Source organism: Natator depressus, chromosome 3 (genome assembly GCF_965152275.1).
Source record: "Natator depressus isolate rNatDep1 chromosome 3, rNatDep2.hap1, whole genome shotgun sequence".
Taxonomy (NCBI): Eukaryota; Metazoa; Chordata; order Testudines; family Cheloniidae; genus Natator; species Natator depressus.
In genome coordinates, this window is record NC_134236.1 from 197,641,635 (window position 1) to 197,660,539 (window position 18,905).

Here is an 18,905-nt window from a genome sequence, read left to right on the forward strand (position 1 = left end):
TAAATCATGATCTAATTTTGCTGTTAATTACTGTTAATATAAGAGTTATTTCTTGACTATCTTTGTGGTTATTGCTTGTTTATGTCTAGTCAAATTCTGCCTCAGTTACTGCTACCTTCTTCTCAGTCTTCCTGATGCCCCTGTTATCTTCATTGAGCCTGTTCAAAATACTGTTACTGAAAACTCTCCTTCTTGTCATTCAGTCCATATTACCTCTGTCTTTTAAATTCATTCACTAGTTTCTCTTTTCCCAGCATACCGAATTCGGAGTTCAGGTATTGAGTTCTAGGTCCTTCATAATTGCACTGTCTGAACTTGAGACCTTCTCTCATATTGCATTTCCTCTGATCTATCGATATCTGCCTGGAAGCTTTTTTTCACTATGTCCAAAATTCTCTCATCTTCTTTCTTTGCCTCCTTACCTGTTGCTTGCTATGCATGAACGGCCTCTTGTTCCCTTTTTGCCAAATGACCATTGTCTTAGTTAAAATGCCTTCAAAAACTAACTCATCAATGTTGCACATGGGAACTGAGTTATATCTTAATAAAGAAGACATTCTTTAATTGCTTCCTCAAGATATGGACATAACTTAATGTTTATTCTTCCTTACCCCATCCTTCCATGTTTGTTGCTCACTTGTCAAATATACTTAGGTATCTATATACTCCCATCACTAGAGTGTTTATCACTAGATTGTAAGTTCTTACAGGCAAGTGTTATGAACAAGTCAGAAGTAGGACATAAAAGGTGGCTAGTGCAATGTGGCAGCTTAACAACAGACCTCTTAAGTCTCCCATACAACCTGGGAAACTCCTGTTTTTGAGTGCACCCTGGTGGGGTCCCAAACAACTGCTAGTTTCTCCCAAGTGGGGGAAGCACTCTTGGCTGTGTCTCCATGATTAGTCTCCTTTATGAGGCTGTCTGTGGCCAGAGTGCTTCAGGACATTAGTTGGAGTTCAGCCCCCAATGTGCTTGCAGCTGTAGAGATGGCTAGAGTGGTGCACTGTTGTCGTGGGGAGATAGAAGTTCATGCTTAGAGGAGAGCTGGAAAAGAGAATGAAGGAATTTAGAAGGGCGAGGGGCATGGGGATAGGAACAAGTGGGGAGGGCAGCTAGAACGGGAAAACTTTAAGGGGGTACATGTGGAGCTGGAGGTGGCGTTTGGGGGGAATAGCAGGGATATGACCGGTATGACAACTTGTAGATTTGATGTGGAAGTGAAGTTAAAAATGGAAAGATTTTTATGGAGATTGCACTGCCTTGTTTACAGCATAGGACATGCAAACTGGGGCATTGTAATGTTGGTATAAAATCTACAGCCTTTCAAATCTACAGGTGTGTAAATTTACAGTGTTTAAATGCATGTTGTCACATAACTTAGGCCCAGCATGTATCTATCTCTCTAGTATTTGCAATCTGGAGAAGAATGTCCTTCAGGTTTTAATTACTGTAGCCTTGTTCTTAAAATACTGCTTTGTTCAAGTATTTTTAAAAAAATCCCTATTTATGAGGGATTCCAACAAAAATGTATGTTCTTCCTTTGATGCTTTGGTGGGTCACCAGTACTCTCGCCAGTGCTCAGTTGCATCCATGCTTAAATTATGGTAGGATGGATGTAAAGGAATAGCTCACAGTTAGAAATGTATTTATGGGGTGACTCATCTGTAGCCCTTCTGCTCGTGGTCATTTCCCTGGAGAAGAAATATGTCATCTTATGCCATATAACAGGGGTCTCCAAACTTTATGATTTGAGGGCCATATTAGATTTTTGAAGGGGCTTCGCGGGCCGAAGCAACTGTGAAAGAAATTAAATATATGCAGATATATGCAAAATATATGCAAAATCATTTTAAAAAAAACAACACTACTCAGTTGGTTGGGACTGTTTGGTTCTATTAGTCCTGTAGTTAAAACTTAACCATTATGAAATTGTTAATTTCCATCTTCTTTACTCCATTTATTGGAGATGTAATGAAGCATCTGGCTTGTATTTTTACTCTAAGGCAGGGGTCTGGGCCTGCTCGGCTGCAGCAGCAACTCTCCCCTAAGTTGGCTCCCCTTTTGGGGGGATACTGGCTCCCGGGGGCACTCACCCCTCTGCACAGCTCAGCTGTGCTGCCGCCCCGCGTGAGCTGCTGCCAGCGGCCCCTCCCTCTGCCTGCTCGGCATGCCTGCTCAGCTGTTCGCTTCTCCCCTGTTGGTTGGAGGGCCGGACAAATGGAAGCCCCGGGCCGGATCCGGCCCACGGGCCGTAGTTTGGAGACCCCTGCCATATAACATAGGGAGTGTTTCTCACAAATGCTGTCCCCAGCAAGCAAACTGCAAGCCTGGGTATAAATGGGGCTATTCCTACTTCTGTCCATGGCGCCATTCAATTGTACTGATAAACAAAATTGTCATTGTATTTACTTCCTAAAGTTAATTAGAGATTAAATGAGTTAATATACACAGAGGCCAAAATTAAGTATACAAATCTTTTTTTTTTAAATAAATTAGGGCTGTCAAGCAATTAAAAAAATTAATTGTGATTAATCGCATTGTTAAACAATAATAGAATACCATTTATTTAAATATTTTTGGGTTTTTTCTACATTTTCAAGTATATTGATTTCAATTACAGCACAGAATACAAAGTGTACAGTGCTCACTTTATATTTATTTTTGATTATAAATATTTCTGTTGTAAAAAACAAAAGAGAATTTATTTTTCAATTCACCTCATACAAGTACTGTAATGCAATCTTTTCATCATGAAAGTTGAACTTACAAATGTAGAATTATGTACAAAAAAAGTAACTGCACACAAAAACAAAACAATGTAAAGCCTTAGACCCTACAAGTCCACTCAATCCTACTTCTTGTTCAGCCAGTCACTCAGACAAACAAGTTTGTTTACATTTGCAGGAGATAATGCTGCCTGCTTCTTGTTTACAATGTCACCTGAAAGCGAGAACAGGCATTTGCATGGGACTGTTGTAGCTGGCATCACAAGATAATTATGTGCCAGATGTGCTAAAGATTCATATGTCCCTTCATCTTCAACCACTATGCTGATGACCAGTTCTGCTCGATAATGATCCAAAGCAGTGCAGACCGACGCATGTTCACTTTCATCATCTGAGTCAGACGCCACCAGCAGAAGGTTGATTTTCTTTTTTGGTGGTTCAGGTTCTGTAGTTTCTGCATCAGAGTGTTGCTCTTTTAAGACTTCTGAAAGCATGCTGCACACCTCGTCCCTCTCAGATTTTGGAAGACACTTCAGATTCTTAAACCTTGGGTTGAGTGCTGTAGCTATCTTTAGAAATCTTACATTGGTGCCTTCTTTGCATTTTGTCAAATCTGCGTGAAAGTGTTCTTAAAACGAACAACATGTACTGGGTCATCATCCGAGGCTGCTATAATATGAAATACATGGCAGAATGCGGGTGTAAAAGAGCAGGAGACATAGTATTCTCCCCCAAGGAGTTCAGTCAAAATTTAACTAACGCATTTTTTTTTTTAGCAAGTCTCATCAGCGTGGAAGCATGTCCTCTGGAATGGTGGCTGAAGCATGACGGGGCATATGACTGTTTAACATATCTGGCACGTAAATACCTTGCAATACTGGCTACAAAAGTGCCATGCAAATGCCTGTTCTCACTTTCAGGTGACATTGTAAATAAGAGGTGGGCAGCATTATCTCCCGTAAACAAACTTGTTTGTCTTAGTGATTGGCTGAATAAGAAGTAGGACTGAGTGGACTTGTAGGCTGTAAAGTTTTACATTGTTTTGTTTTTGAATGTAGCTATGTAACAAAATAAAAATCTACGTTTATAAGTTGCATTTTCATGATAAAGAGATTGCATTATGGTACTTGAATGAGGTGAATATACTATTTTTTTTGTTTATCATTTTACAGTGCAAATATTTGTAATAAAAATAATATAAAGTGATCACTTTACACTTTGTATTCTGTTATAATTTAAATCAATATATTTGAAAATGTAGAAAAACATCCAAAAATATTTAATACATTTCAGTTGGTATTCTATAGTTTAGCAGTGCGATTAAAACTGCGATTCATCACAATTAATTTTTTAAATTGTGATTAATTGTTTGAGTTAATCGCATGAGTTAGCTGCGATTAATAGACAGCCCTAAATAAACTATATTATGGCATCCTTTCTGTGCATTGAGTACCTTATCAAAATATAACTGCTAATAAACATTTGTATAAGAGAGGGTAAGTATCAGTCTCGTTAGCAATGAGAACTGTGCCCGTGAGGTCAGTAGGGTTAAACATGTTATTTGCTGATGGTGAACCTAGCCCAGAGTTTCACTCTTCTTAATCCCACAATTTGGCAATTTTAAATGAATTAGTGCTGGCTAGTTGTTGGAGTTGGGACCACAGCATTACTGAATTGCTGTGTACTTGGCTAACTGCTTAACCTCGCTGAACCTCTGCCCGTTTGTAAAAGGGAAATATTTACCTCTGAGGATGGTGTGAGCTGTGTATCTTTAATACTTAGTATCTGGATGAATATATTATTATATAACAGTATTCTGATGCAGTAAAAGTACTTTAAATTATTTAAACCATTTTTAATTAGCAGTGCCATAAGGTTTTTTGTTTTTTTTTTCCTAAATATTTAACAAAGCTTAGGAAGCAGTATGAAAATTTACACGGAAGTTCCACTGAAATGACTGGGATACTCCAACTATTGGTTAAATAAATGATTATTTAAACAAAAAAATTAAAATAGGTTATCAATTTTAAATAAATTTATGTTAAGGCCTGAATGTATTATAATGTATTAATCAATTGAATAAAAATATGAATCAGTAAATGTTTGCTGCTGAAGTAGTAAAGAAAATCAAACTTCTGTATTGGTGGAAGTCTTTCGATAAGCACCTGGAATGGGAGTATGTTGAAGTGCTAATCCAGTTTTTGACAGCAGTAGCCTTTTCTACAGGTGCAGAGAGAATATTTTCTTTTCAGTTTATTCAACCAGGTCAGTTCAATGGCTAGTTTATTCAAAGTTAAGAAACCAGTGGCAGTTGAAAAAGGAGGAAAGCTTGTTTTCCACTTCCACTATATGAATAAAAACTAGGTGTCAGACAATGAGATCAAAAATCTTGAAGGTCATTGTGACCAGAAACAATCAATTAAATCCACTAGTTACAGGTAATATTTCCTTTGTTTAATAAATCAATTAGTTTTAAATGTAGAACGTGTTTTGATAAACTTATTTTTCTTATATATCCAGCATAACCAAGGTAGTTTTATTTAACTAATAAAGGAATTAATTGTGGTTTTTGTGCATTTTCAGTTGAACTGTAGTTTTATCCTAATAAAGCTTGACACAAATCATGAGGAAAAATTAATCTAGTAAATAAGAAATGCATAAATCACCATTCTCTAGTGTAAAAATTAAGAATATGAAATATGTGTTAAGCTATAGAATTGCTTAAATAAATATTATTACTTCTGAGGGAATTCTGCACCACACAGAATTCATATCCCCCGCAGATTTCTTTGCTTCCCTGCAGAAAATGATGGGGAAGCAAAGGAAAATGGAAGAGTTGTCTCCTCTCCCCGGCAGCACAGGCGCTTTGTTTCCGTCACCCAGAGCAAGCTGGCAGAGAGGTAAATCACTGTGGGGCTGGGGATGCCCATGGGTGTAGTTTGTGGGCGGGGGCCACGGGGAAAGGAAGGGGTGTGGGATAGGGTGGGGAGAGGGATGTGGGAATGAGGAGCAGGGGAGAGGAAGGGGAATGGGATGGGGATGGAATAGGGGAATGGGGGAGGGAAGCGGGAGCCTGGCATGCAGCATCCCCTCCGCAGCAGCAGCTGGGGCTCCCCCATTAAGCAGACCCATCAAACCCCCACCCTGATGAGCCCCACCCACTGTACCCAGTCTGCCCCCAACGAGCCTCCCGGACTCCCATCCCACTGAGCCCCAACCTGCTGCACCTGGAGTCCCCATCCCACCAAGCCCTGCTGCCCCATCATCCGGACCCCTCTGCTGAGCCCCCCCCCCACCTGATTCTGCCATCTTTATTCACTTTAGTAGTATGTAGGCTGCAATTAGTCCCAATGTCAATATGAGCTGTATACATACATCATATTGAGCTGCTGTTATACTTTCCACTCCTGTTCCAAAGCTGCAAGTTCATCTGAATTATGTGTACAGAAATAGCTTTGTTGCATATACTAAATATACCCTCCACCTTTTGAACTACCCACTGTTTTAAATTAAATTGTTTGAGAGATGTTGCCTCTTGATTGATGTGTACAGTGCTTTGCAGATGTAAAGCCATAAGTGTTGATTAGCTTTGATGTTCTGTGCCTGACTTCTGAAAACTACTTCCTGCTGTCAGTGGAAGCTTGTACTTCATACATTAGGTACTAGACCACCAGTTTAAATTTTCCATAATCATTCTGTAAGCATCAAAACTTTATTCATCTTCTGAAATTGCAAAAAGTTACCAACACTCGGTTCTTCCAAACTAGGTGAACCTAGAGATCCTGCTGAACACTGATGACTAAGGCTTGGTCTATACTTAAAATTGAAGTCAACCTAGCTACATTGCACGGGAGTGTGAAAAATCCACATCTCTGACTGAGGTAGCTATGCTGACCTAACACACAGTGTAAGCACAGCTAGGTCAATGGAAGAATGCTTCTGTCAATCTAGCTACCATTGCCTGGGGAGGTGGTGTTGCTGCACCCATGGGAAAAATCCCTTTGGTCATTGTGTCTATGACTGTGTCTACCCTATGGGATTATACCAGCATAGCTACAGTACCATCGCTGTGCCAGTGTAAGACGTGCACACTATGTGGATTAACTGTGGTGGCTCCTCTTGCTGTCATGGTTTTTTAAATACCTTGTTTGTATCTCCTAGGAATAGGAAGTTTTCATGGAATATAACTGAGGATAAAAGATGGAAAATTTTTATTATGGCATCTTTAAATTACTAGTTCTTGGGAGCACTCACTTAACTGAACAGTACATCCATCCTTTTTTGGTAACACAGTTACACTTTTTACCATAACTTTCTGTTTACAAGTAAATTGCATTTTCTTACCTTTCTATATGGCTACGACTGCACTGTATGCAAGCCCTTTCATTGTATAACACCTTAAGGAGAAACACAAGTATATTTATTTGATACACAACTTGGTATCTGTGTGTCTGTTAAGACTGCTGTATCAATCACATACCTGATGCAACCTCAAAAAGTCAGAAAAGAGTACGCAGTCTGACAGTATATATCGTTTAGTCTTGCCTCTAGAGATGCCACATACCACAGACAATGCATCTCAACCATATCTCTGCCTTAGTCGGAATGCCAGTCTTCCAACATCCTCTTCCCTAAACTCCCACCACCAGAGACGAGACTCTTCTTCTGACTCTCCTTTGCTGTCCACTTCTGGGAAACCACACCCAGGTTTGTGAAAGGAGTTGCTGAAAGGGTGCCACAACACTATCAGGGCCGACTTAAGGCTATGGTGTTTGGTGGATGTGGTATTAGTGAAGTCTGGGTCTTTGGGTGGAAGAAAAGAGGGTATCTACTGTTCTTTTGAGGCTTTGTCAGGCATGTTATGTAGCAACCTTCATTGATATGCAACACTTTATCAATTTTTCCAGTCCTTTGATTTTTGAAATGATCTCAGCAGCAGCAGCTCTTCATTTCATGACACAGTTTCTTTATGAAAATGCCTCACCAGCTTAGCAGCTGGGAACTTTGACAAAGTCCTGGTTTTTATTAATTGAAGTCCTGATAACTATAAAGAGCATGTTTTATTTTCTGTCTAATATTTTCTTCACAACTGTAAGTGCTGGAAACATTTCCTTAAAAAGCAAAGATTGAGATTCTGGAGCATCAGTGCCGCACAGATTTGATGATCGTAATCAGAGCAGATATGTTATGGATGTAATGTCAAATAAAAAGATCATAAACTTAAAGTAACTTTCCCTTTGCTAAAATTTACCATGGTTAAACTTCAAATCTCAAATCAGTAGCTTAGATGGGCTAGAAAAATTGTAGACTCAAAGTAAACTTAGAGCCTCCTAAGTAATTTATGTAAATACCTGGAAAAGTCCGTTTTTACTCACGTTATGAGCTGTAAAATGGAAGATGCAAAACTCGATCCCTGCTTAAGTGGAAAAAACAACCTAACTTTAACATGAATCTTCTGCTGTTTTTCATAAAATGCTTTTTGCATAAATTTGCCTGAACTGTGTTCAGTGGAAAAAATTACGTAACATTTACATATGGTTTTACCTTAGGGTGAATCCTCTCCAGAGATTACTTTTGGATGAAAGCATGCTCTCTTTCCAGTAGAAGATGGTGACCCTGGAGTATGATCATGGAGAAGGGGATGAGTTCAGTAGAAGTGTTACCTTCCAAATCATCCCAGGTTACTGCCGTGAAGGTGATAGTGAAGGAGCATGAAACAAAATCGATCCAAAAAGGGAAACGAGTGGGATTTGTGCTTGTACATGCAGGTAAGATTCCAGAAGTTGAGAACTGAGGTGGTTTTTTAAAATTTGTAATAAAATCCTAAGTGAGTTATGGCTGGTTCTGCTGTGAGTGGGAGTTCTAATGCTAACGTGATGGCCTGGATTGTCCTCCAGGATTCATGTGCACAGAGACCCCTCAAAGTCATTTCTCCCTTTCAGTGAAAGGAAGAGTGCATGCCATCTGTATCAGATTTTAGTGTATGCCTCAAGAAGGTTCTAAGCCTCTCGGAGCACACTCTGAAATCCATTCGGGAGTCTCAACCAGTCCTTAGTAACCTACCTATTTTGGATACCCGAGTGGGGGTTTTGCAGGTAGTCGGGCTGTGTGAAGCTGAGCTATTTTCTCAGGAATAGGGTGGGGGACTAGAGCATCAGGCTAGTCTGTGAGGGGTAATGATGGACCGGAATTAAAACATGACCTACCTCCTACAATATGGAAAGCCATGAGCACTGTAATTGAAGAAGAGAGCTTCAATTATAACCCTTCCTTTTTACTGGTTGCTTATAACTTAAATTCCTTTTTGGCCTGCCTTTCCATGCTTGGTTTTGGTACAAGAGAGAACTCTTCAGTGCCTTTTTGCTAAGCTTGAACAAAAGCTGTTTAGCTACTCTTAAAAATGTGCAAATGTGTAGCATGCCAGTACTTCTGGCTCAGTGCAGTCTTCCTTCTTTCCTGCATGTTTGCTGAATTTAAGTTAGGGTGGGTTTGGAGAACAGGGGCCTTTTTTGGGATAGTCAAAGGTGGAAGGAGCATTTCCCATTCTTCTGTCATCCAGCATGAGTGGGTTTCAGGCCGGTTTGTTGGCACTTATCCATGGGATGATATAACCTGTGTTTGAGGAGGAGATAACTCTGCAATTTCACAGTCCATACATGTAGGGCTGGCATTGGGCTGTGGGGAAAAGCTACATGACTTGTCTTGTGCACTTAGTTTCTACCATGTTTTGTCAGCACTACTCAATTGATGGATTGCAAGGGGGCATCAGCTGGGTCATATCATGTTGTCTGAGAGAGCAGCTAAATTATGCGATGTTAGGACCCTATGGATATTTAGACAGTGGAGAAAGGGAGCAGTTTGCTCCTTGGTCCTCTCTACCTTGCTGCTGCTGTGACTCCTTGCTTTCAATCCTGTTGTACATCTTCCTGCCCATCACCCAGTTACAAAGCAGCTCCCTTTTCCCATCACATGCTCAGTATTCTAATTCAGGCTGGAAAGGCAATGCTTAAAGGGGCTGTGTATTCAGCTTCATAGACTCTTGCAGCTGTGCTGCCTCAGAGCTGAGCACTCTGTAGTTTACGCATGGTGTCCTCCGCACCAGCACCAGTCCCTTCAGCCAGCTACCCTCACAGCACCCAGAAACTTCTTACTGTTTCTTCGGTGACCCTAATCCCACAATGCTTTGTGGCTACAAGAGGTGGTAGAATATGTTGGATAATGGGATGACTCTTTTGGGTCACAGCACAAATGCCTTAACTGTTTTGCTACCTGATCACATGGTGGTATGCTCTCTCAAGCACAAGTATTGTGAAAAAATACACTAAATGGTGATCACGGCATGCTGTCTAGTTGAAAACCTTTTCTTTAGCACGTTTTGACATCCTGACTGATTGCCTTGGTTGATGCTTAATTCTTATGTTGTGGGGTTAAGGAAAAATTTTTCCTGAATTTGTGTGTCCAATTTAATAAAAGAAAGGAAGTGAGCTGGAGATGTATGAAGGGAAAAGGAGCACTTTAGGGTGTTTGGCCTGAGGAAACACTAGATTTATGTACACCAAGATTTTTCAGACTTGTAAATTACCTACGTTTGCAGTTATACCAATTGTCCCTTCCACCTTGATTGATTGCTGCATCCATTGGGAAATTTAAGGTTCCAAAAACTTCTAGTATAGTTAACGTTCTAGAGAAAATAATACATTTAGTTCCTTGATACTACAAGGAATCTTGTTAAATATAGGGGCAGGTTCGTCTTTAACAATTGTTTCTGGACTATAGTGTGAAGTGAATTATTTGTATCACCATGGCTCCTAGTAGCCCCAGTTCGGGACCAGGACCCCATTATAACAGGCACCATAGGAACATGGAACAAAGAATTATCCTATCCCAAAGAGCCTACAGTCTTACAACTGCAACTGATTAAAGCAGCCTGGTGATGCTTAAAATGCCCGAGGAGCTAAAAATTGTAATGTGTGTTTTTTAAAAGAATAAGACCTTTAAGGGAGCAAATATGTACAGGACACCTTACTCTGAGTCAGTGTTTAAAGACCCTGCTTGTACTGTTTTAAGAATAAATGGATGTGTTTAATATGCTGCTGCTTATGGTGTATTTTCTCCACTATTGGTGTTAGTTTAGTTTCTGATAAACTAATCTGATTGTTTAAAAGAAGCTTAAGCACAGACAACACTGAAGATGAGGAAGAGGGAGCTGGGATGAATATCACAAGTAACAAAAAGAAAGAAAAAGGCAGTTTGCTAGAAATAAATGTTAAATTACTCTAAGACTATGGCTTCTGTTGCTGATAGTACTTGTAGTGGTTTTCTAGACCTGTGGAGGCAGGAAAGAGTGGCATAAGGTTAGGGTAAGGGCGGAGAGATGCTTGGAGTCAGTTTGGGGAGGCAAGGAACAGGAACAAAATGGAGATTGAAAATGAGAGTAGTAGAGACATTATTCCATATAATCTTTCTCAAGAAACTGGGTCTGGCAGTCACAGAGCAGAAGCAGTAGTTTAAAAAAAAAAAAAAAAAAAAAACTAGTGCAGGGATCAAAGTGGAAGGAGGGCCACCTCACGTGATCAAAGATACAAAAGAAAAAGTGGAGCATGACCCTTAAAACCACAGCAATATTTTTTTTGGTGGCTTAACATAGTGACAACTGTCATGTCTGAAACTCTCCAGGAATAGGCAAAACTGGAATCTCCCAATGAATATTTAGGGGGTCAGAATATCTACGTAAAATACTGGAACTTGTACCTCTCCGCTTATATCAGTAGTGTAGATAACTGTCAGTGGCTATTCTAGATTAATTTTGAAATGCTTGAAAGTGTTATTCTGTGATGGAAGTAGATCAGTAGTCTCTGTTTTACAAAATGACATGGAGTTATGTAAGTCTGAGTTAAGATGCGGTTGTCAGCCTGTATTGTAATTCCTGGGGAAAACACTATCCCAATATATTAGTTTGACTGCTTACCATAAGCTGTACTTAACTTTGTTTTTCTGTCTTTAATAATAGGTGCAGGTTATCATTCTGAATCCAAAGCTAAAGAATACAAACATGTTTGCAAAAGAGCCTGTCAGAAGGTATGACTTCCCCGGTTCCAAACTTTTTTCTTTAGAGGATCAACAGGCTTCTAACAAATCTGAGTTTACTAGAGTTCAATTTATGAAAGGATTTTGGGTCTAGTCTCTAAAGTTTTGATCTGTTTTGTGAGAGTTTAGGATATTATTCAGAAGTGCATAAGTGTGTTTTCATGAAGTGTTTATTTTGGGATTCATTAACACTATCCCCTGGATACAATTATGCTCTGAAGAGTTTACATTTCTGTGGACAAAAAAGAAATAGCAATAAAAAAACAGAAACAACTGTGCATTTCATAAGGGAAGAATGGTAAAAACTTTAAGAGAAGTGTGATTTGAGTAACAGATCAATAAACAGTATTGCATAATCCCCCAAAGGATTATGGTTTGCTCTATACCTATTTCACTTGCACAGAAACTACGTACACATTCTCTCTGCTTCAGAGGGCTGCAATACTTGAGGATTATTAAAAGAAAAGAGTGGTGGTTCTCTGCTCATGCAACAATTATGGTTCCAGGGCTTGCTCCAGGTACACATACAAATTGTGTTTTTTTCATTTCATATCATGATTCCAAATCATGTTTCTATGGTATCTCTTCTTGCTGCTTGAAGGCTGGCTGGCACTCACTGGTCAGGACGATATACACCTAATATGTGTGGCCTGAATCAACAGCTTATTTATGGAAGATCCATCCACCTATGGACATCTGACTGACCTGGATGTTTAAATGGTGATTTTGTAGTGATTTTATTGCTTTTCTCCATAAGGACATCAGAAACTGTCATTTGGCCAAGATATTACAGCATGTCTATGGCAGAATTTGGAATAGAACATGAGAAGAATTTATTAATTCTTCCTGTTAAGTTTGGGACAGAAGTGGAAGGATAAGTGAATGTAATTTGTCCCTTGATTAGTCGAACAGCTGCAAATTGAATATTGTTAAAGAATAGATGTATTGATTTAAATTCAGTAAGTGTGTGAATGAGAACAAGTTTAGGTGGCAGTGCATCTGCTCATGCTATCTGTAACTTTGTCTACTTTTGTGTTATAGACGAAGTGTCAAACTGGTACTGGTGTCTGATAGTAAAGGCAGTAAGACTTGTGCTGCATATGAATTATACAGTGTGTGAAATAAAAATATGCATTGAGGACTCTTACAATTAGACCTTTGCCAAAGCTACCACTGTTAGAGGACATAATCACTAAATCTACTAAAGTCAGTTGTTCACTTGTTGCTATTTCCAATACATCTAAAGTCCTAGCATACAGCCTGTTTATAGAGCTGGTTGCAAAATGGAAATTTTTGTCTTGCAAAAAATTTCAAATTTTTGAAGATTTTCGTCTGAAATTGAGATTATGAAACCTCAAAAACTAGATTTTTCACAGGAGACAAAACTGTAAAACTCCATTGCCGGCGAAATGAAATGGAATTCAGCTTCCTCCCTGAGGAGCCCCAACTGACTGGTCTGCCTAGCTTTTGTCAACGTTTTTGATAGAACGAGCACATTGCTGTGGAATATCTTGGTTCTGTCAAGTCAGTATCTTCCATTGGAAATTTTTTGACCAAATCTGATCATGCTTAAGTTTATTCAGTTTATTCTAGTTTCTAAAAAATTATCATCTTAAAATTTACAAATCTTTAATATTTGATGGGGCTAATTGGATTAATGTTTTTTCTCTAGTGTAACTTAATGCTTGTTTAATGAAATGCTGTGTGTTTACAATTTGACTTAGATTTGATTTTAACATAACCATTCAAATGGGAATCTTGAGGTCTAGGTAACTTGATATATAGAAAACTACATTTACCTTTGGCCTATATATTAAATATTTTATAGATTATTGCTGGTGTGGAGATTATCGGATTCTTTTGAAAAAAGACTGTTGAAATTGGAAGTAACTTGCAACATATCTGAATACTTGCCGATATAAAATCACTTCTCCCTGATTGTATGGTAACGTCTCCATTAAAAAGTAATCCTCAGTGCTTTGATGGAAGATTTATATAGCTGACTTTTTCAGGGGAGTCTGAAGGAGTTGGGTGTCGAAGTCTTATAGGCTTATTAGAAAATCCCACCCCTCATCTCCAAATACCAATCTCACTTTGTAACTAACAGTTTGAATAGTTTAACACTGAACTTCAGCCCTACCTGGTATCTCTGTTTTGTAATGCTACTTTTCCACTACTTGCCTGAGTTGTAAATTTGCTTGCTGTTGAGGATAATGCTAATGGTAACTTGATATTCCATTTGGTTCCTTGAGCTAGGTAGCCAACATAATATTTGAGTAAGAACAAACAGCATAAGATTTGTGCCGCAACTAAGGGCAGGTCTACACAATGGGGTTAAGTCGACCTAAGTTATGTAGCTTAGGTTGACTTATTGTGGTGTCTACACCGCACTGGGTCGATGGGAGAAACTCTCCCATTGACGAACCTTATGCTTCTCATTCCGGTGGAGTACCAGAGTTGACGGGAGAGTGATCAGCGGTCGATTTAGCAAGTCTTCACTAAACCTGCTAAATCGACCTCCGATGGATCGATTGCCGCAGCATCTATCTACGGTAAGTGTAGAAATGCCCTAAGAATGCAGCCCTCATTAGTTCTTGTGAGTTCACTGAGGGAATTTGCTGTGAGCAGAAGTTTGTTCTAGGTTTTTGTACAGCATGGATCTGGGAAATTACTACATGGCTCCAAAAGTTTATATCTTTTTAGTGCCAAACTTGAACAAAGATCATCACTTGTTTATTTTGCATTTATGTTGCTAGGCTTGGCAGAGTTTGAGTTTTATTTTTTATAATTTCAAAAATGATTATTTTTAAGCATTTTAATGTTTTTAATAGATTTAAATTTTCACAATTTCAGGAAGTCGGTGGCGGGTCAGATAATTTATTTAATGACAGTAGATGGAGAGATTGAAAAAATTAAAGCTTTCAGTTGGTGTATATATGGTGAAATCAATGTTTACTGACATTTAATGATTAAAAATCTAATCCTTTCAACTGTGTGTGTTGCTGACATCTGGACCAACTTACTCAATGGTACAACTAATCATTTTAATGGCAGCAACTCAATATGACACAATATAGTTTAGGGTTGGTTTTTTTGGTGTCAGAGCCCTATCATTAGTTCAAGTGTGGGGGAGACATATGTTACTGTCAGATTCAACCGTCAGTTTTTTTTGCCAAGTGCAGTGTGGTTTCATGATGCCAGAACAATAATATCAAATCTTGTAAAGACTTTCTTCTCTCACAGTGCCTTTTGTCTTATTTGTCCTCTTAGTCTATGTCTACACTGGCAATTGAGCAGCACAACTTTTGTCATTCAGAGGTGCTAACTTCCTCCCTCCGTCCCCTCCGAAAAACAAAAGTTTTGCTGTAGCAAGTGTCAGTGTGAACAGTGTGTTGTCGGCAGGAGCACTCTCCCGTCGACAACGTGAATGCCGCTTGTTCAGGGTGGAAGCATTTTGTCGGCAAAAGTGCCAACAAACAGTGGCTACGCTGCCCGACTTTTAGCGACATGGCTGTGTCGCGATAAGCTGTATAGTGTAGACAAAGCCTTAGACTGAATATTCTTGTGGTGGGGATTCTGTCTCATTCAGTGCCAAGAAAATCATTAGAACTAGCCATATAATAATTAAATCCAAACTCATCAACTAAAAATTCTGTTTTACAGGCAATTGAAAAACTACAGGCTGGTGCTCTTGCAACTGATGCAGTGACTGCGGCACTAATCGAACTAGAGGTACTTCTTACTTTTAATTCAGGAATTAAACCAAGTGAACATGTTATTGCCATATAGCCCAATGCTATACAGGGTGGATGATATTTTGCATATTTTTCAGTGCTTTTGGATCATTTTAGGAAGGTTCTGTATAAATGTAAAGCTAATTTGTTTCTTCTGACAATCATGAGATCATGTTAAGGTGAATAGTTGTATTGCATTGTGGAAAAGAGGTGGCATAGGTGATAGACATTACTTCATTGACATTCTGTTTTAAAATGGCATATTAATAAACTTTGTAATAATTAATGATAACTCTAACATGGTTTGCTAAACTTAATATTTCTTTATTAGATTTTGGTTTAGGTGTCAGAATGACTGTTAGTGGATGCTTCCACAATTAGCCTTATATGTAACTGAATTTAGCTTACAAAATATTCTCAGAATACTCTCCTGTTCCTTAAAATTCTTTGCTTGATTTAGGACAGCAGATCTTGGTTTAGTACTTTTAGCATCTTTCAACAGAAGAACTAAAGATAAACATTTAAGGCAACCGAAAGAACCTGTCTCTAGGGTATGCAGTGGGTTTTGCATCACCAAAGATAGTGGCTTTTATTTTTATGATCACTTCAGCTAATTTTTAATTCTGTTAGGGAAGCTGTTTCATGGGTGGGAGCATGGAGGTCCAGTACTGTAAGTGTGAAGAAAACTCATAGAAATGTTGTTGTGAGCACTGTGAAACAACTTAAATTTACTCTTTTGTGTATTAGAATTAGTTGCTGCTCAGCATTCCAGTTTAGACCTATATGTATTAGCAAGATAAACTAAATTTTAAAATTTCCTAGTTTATCTGCTTAAGCGGCCTAGAAATTAGAGGTTTAACAAGAAAAGAATATAGGTAGCACATTGCAGGACACACAATTGTACTTAAATGAATGTAGCTTGTTAACAGGGTAACTTAAAGAGATTTAGGAGGCATTAACTCTTGATTCTGTTGATGAAGGTTCTCAGCTAGACCAGTGTTCCAGTCCATATGTCTTTAACATGCTGGGATATGAGTAGGGCCCTACCAATTTCATGGCTGTGAAAAATGCCTCACAGACCTTGAAATCCGATGTCCCCTTGTTCCTAGGAGCACCCCAGCAAAGGGGGCTCCTAGCTCTAGCTGGGCTGGGGAGGGACAGGACTTGTCCTTCCCCTGCACAGCTGCTCTGGGGGCGGGGGAGGAGATCAGACCCACCTCCACCTCCAGGAACCTCCTGTGGCTGCAGGAAGCTCTGTGGTTGCTACCTTCAGAGTCTAGCTCTGAAGGCAGCACAGAAGTGAGGGTGGCAATCCCATGACCCCTCTACAACAGGTTCGCAACCTCCCCCCCACCCCATCCCCTTTTGGGTTGTGATATGAGCGTAGAAGTGGGCTGTTTGGAGAAGCCTGGCTTGTTGTGTTAGGAATATGTTGTATCAAGTTATGAGCAGTTTTTGCTGGCTTAAAGGGAATTGTAGTTACTTTCTTCAGGTAACATGAGCTACTGTATACAGAACAATATGGAAAATGCAAGTCATGTCTAAAATTTTTGGTGGTGAATGGAAAATAAAGGATCTCGACTCCTTGCAGTTGTGGCGATACTGGTAGCTGTTTGTGTGGGGAAGTCTTGAAGGCCATATCAATCTTGCATTCACATTTTGACATTCTGACTTACACTGAGTAGCTTCTGACACATGTAAGTAGTCATGACTACTTACAAAGTAAGGTGAGTAAAGGTGGCAGAATCTGGCTCCAAATGGGGAGATGTAGCAAGACTGGCCCAGGTTCTCTTACTCCCTTATGGCAGCAGTTGCAACCAAGTGAGAAGCAGGGATTCCTCCTCTCTCATACAAGTCACAACTTCTTGCTCCACAAGGAAAAATGTTAAATGTTGGACAACAAGGAGATTGATATATTTGGGGAATTTAATACAAGAGGACTAAAAACTGAATTTGCTTATAGGCCTTGTCTAGACAAGGGCAAGAGGTGTGTGTTTGTATGAGTTAGTCAACATGTTCTAACTAATGTGTTTGACAAGGTAGAATGTATTTCAACATGTATTAAGCTGACTGAGTTAAAGCCATAAGCTTTAATTTAACAAGCTTAGCACATGTTAAAGGTTGTGCTACTTGTCTACACGAGACTGTTAAAAAACATTGGCCAACAGAATAAACTCTACACAAGACAGAGGAGTGGCAGTATGGCATGCTTTCATTACATTCAAGAAATTCCTGCAAGCTAAAATATGACTAGTGAATCTAATTTCAGGTCTAACATCCTTGTCAGGTCCTCTTTATTGTTTCTGATGTAAATGCTTCATAGAGCGTCCTTCCCCTCCCCAGAAGAGTCTTATTTTTATCTAAAATCTCCATCAAGAGGTTCTTCTACCATTTTATATATTTTTATCATGACTAGTTTTGCTTTTGTTTTGTGTTTGTGTTGTTTCAGAAGCTCTAACTTTTTAAAGTGTGAATGTTTAAGGTACCATGAGTTATTCCTATCAACTATCCTGTTTTCCCTTTCTGTCTTGCTAGACTTCCCATGATACATCAATGTATTTCATATTATGGTTCTGTATTGTTGCCAGTCACCACAGTATTTTCATATTTGTGAACTCTAGCTATTTAGTCTTTGTTTTCCTGTGTTCTGAGGTATAATTCTGGTCTATAGAGGGTATCACACCACTCTCATCAGCACAGTATCTGAGTGTCTTCCAGTAGTGAAATAAGTGATGTGACTAACATCTTTCATGTATGTTTCACTCTCTCATTCAAAATGGTAGTGTTTTGCTTTGGTAGGGTTTTGTATTGGGTTTCTTGTTTTAATGTACAGGCTGCTGTGTGAATATGTTGGAGAAGGCAAGGTCAGAAGTTCACCTTGGACTTGGAGGATGTGACTGGAGTCCCAGGAGGGCCATGCTGAGATTGCTCAATTAGGGCAAACTGCAAAGAATGAGGCAGACAATCTCCCAAAACTGGTTATTATTCCAATACTTAGATTCACCAAGCCAGCAACAAAACAGCTTCTGCAATACCTTATCGGTTACCCAGAAGCCAAAAACAGTTCCCTTAAAGCAACCAAGACTTCGGGCTCAAACCCAGACAGCCAAGTCAAATATTATGAGGATTATTGAAAATCTTGTTCATCATATAAAAAGTTCTACAAATCCCAAAGGATCGGACACATTATCCACCAGGTTAATGAATATTTCAGATCTTACCCAAATACACACTTATAGTCCATTCTTATTAACGAAACTAAAATTTATTAAAAAAGAAGAGAGAGTGACTATGGGTTAGAAGATCATTATACATGCAGACATGAATAGAGTTCTTAGGTCAGTTTCATAGTAGAGC

At 39.1% G+C, this 18,905-nt stretch overlaps 1 protein-coding gene across 5 annotated transcripts in view; it reads left to right on the forward strand.

Annotated features, from left to right (window-relative positions):
• Positions 1 to 18,905, forward strand: part of TASP1 (taspase 1) — a 158,986-nt gene that overhangs the window by 1,011 nt on the left and 139,070 nt on the right. For 3 of the 5 annotated variants that reach the window (XM_074947171.1, XM_074947169.1, XM_074947173.1), the window contains exons 2-4: positions 8,277 to 8,495; positions 11,738 to 11,805; positions 15,478 to 15,546. In XM_074947171.1, coding sequence (XP_074803272.1) covers positions 8,351 to 8,495; positions 11,738 to 11,805; positions 15,478 to 15,546 — 282 coding nt within the window. In that variant the 5' untranslated portion in view covers positions 8,277 to 8,350. Of the gene's footprint in view, positions 1 to 256; positions 276 to 8,276; positions 8,496 to 11,737; positions 11,806 to 15,477; positions 15,547 to 18,905 lie in introns of those variants that run through there. The other 2 variants (XM_074947170.1, XM_074947172.1) reach the window with 2 other exon arrangements.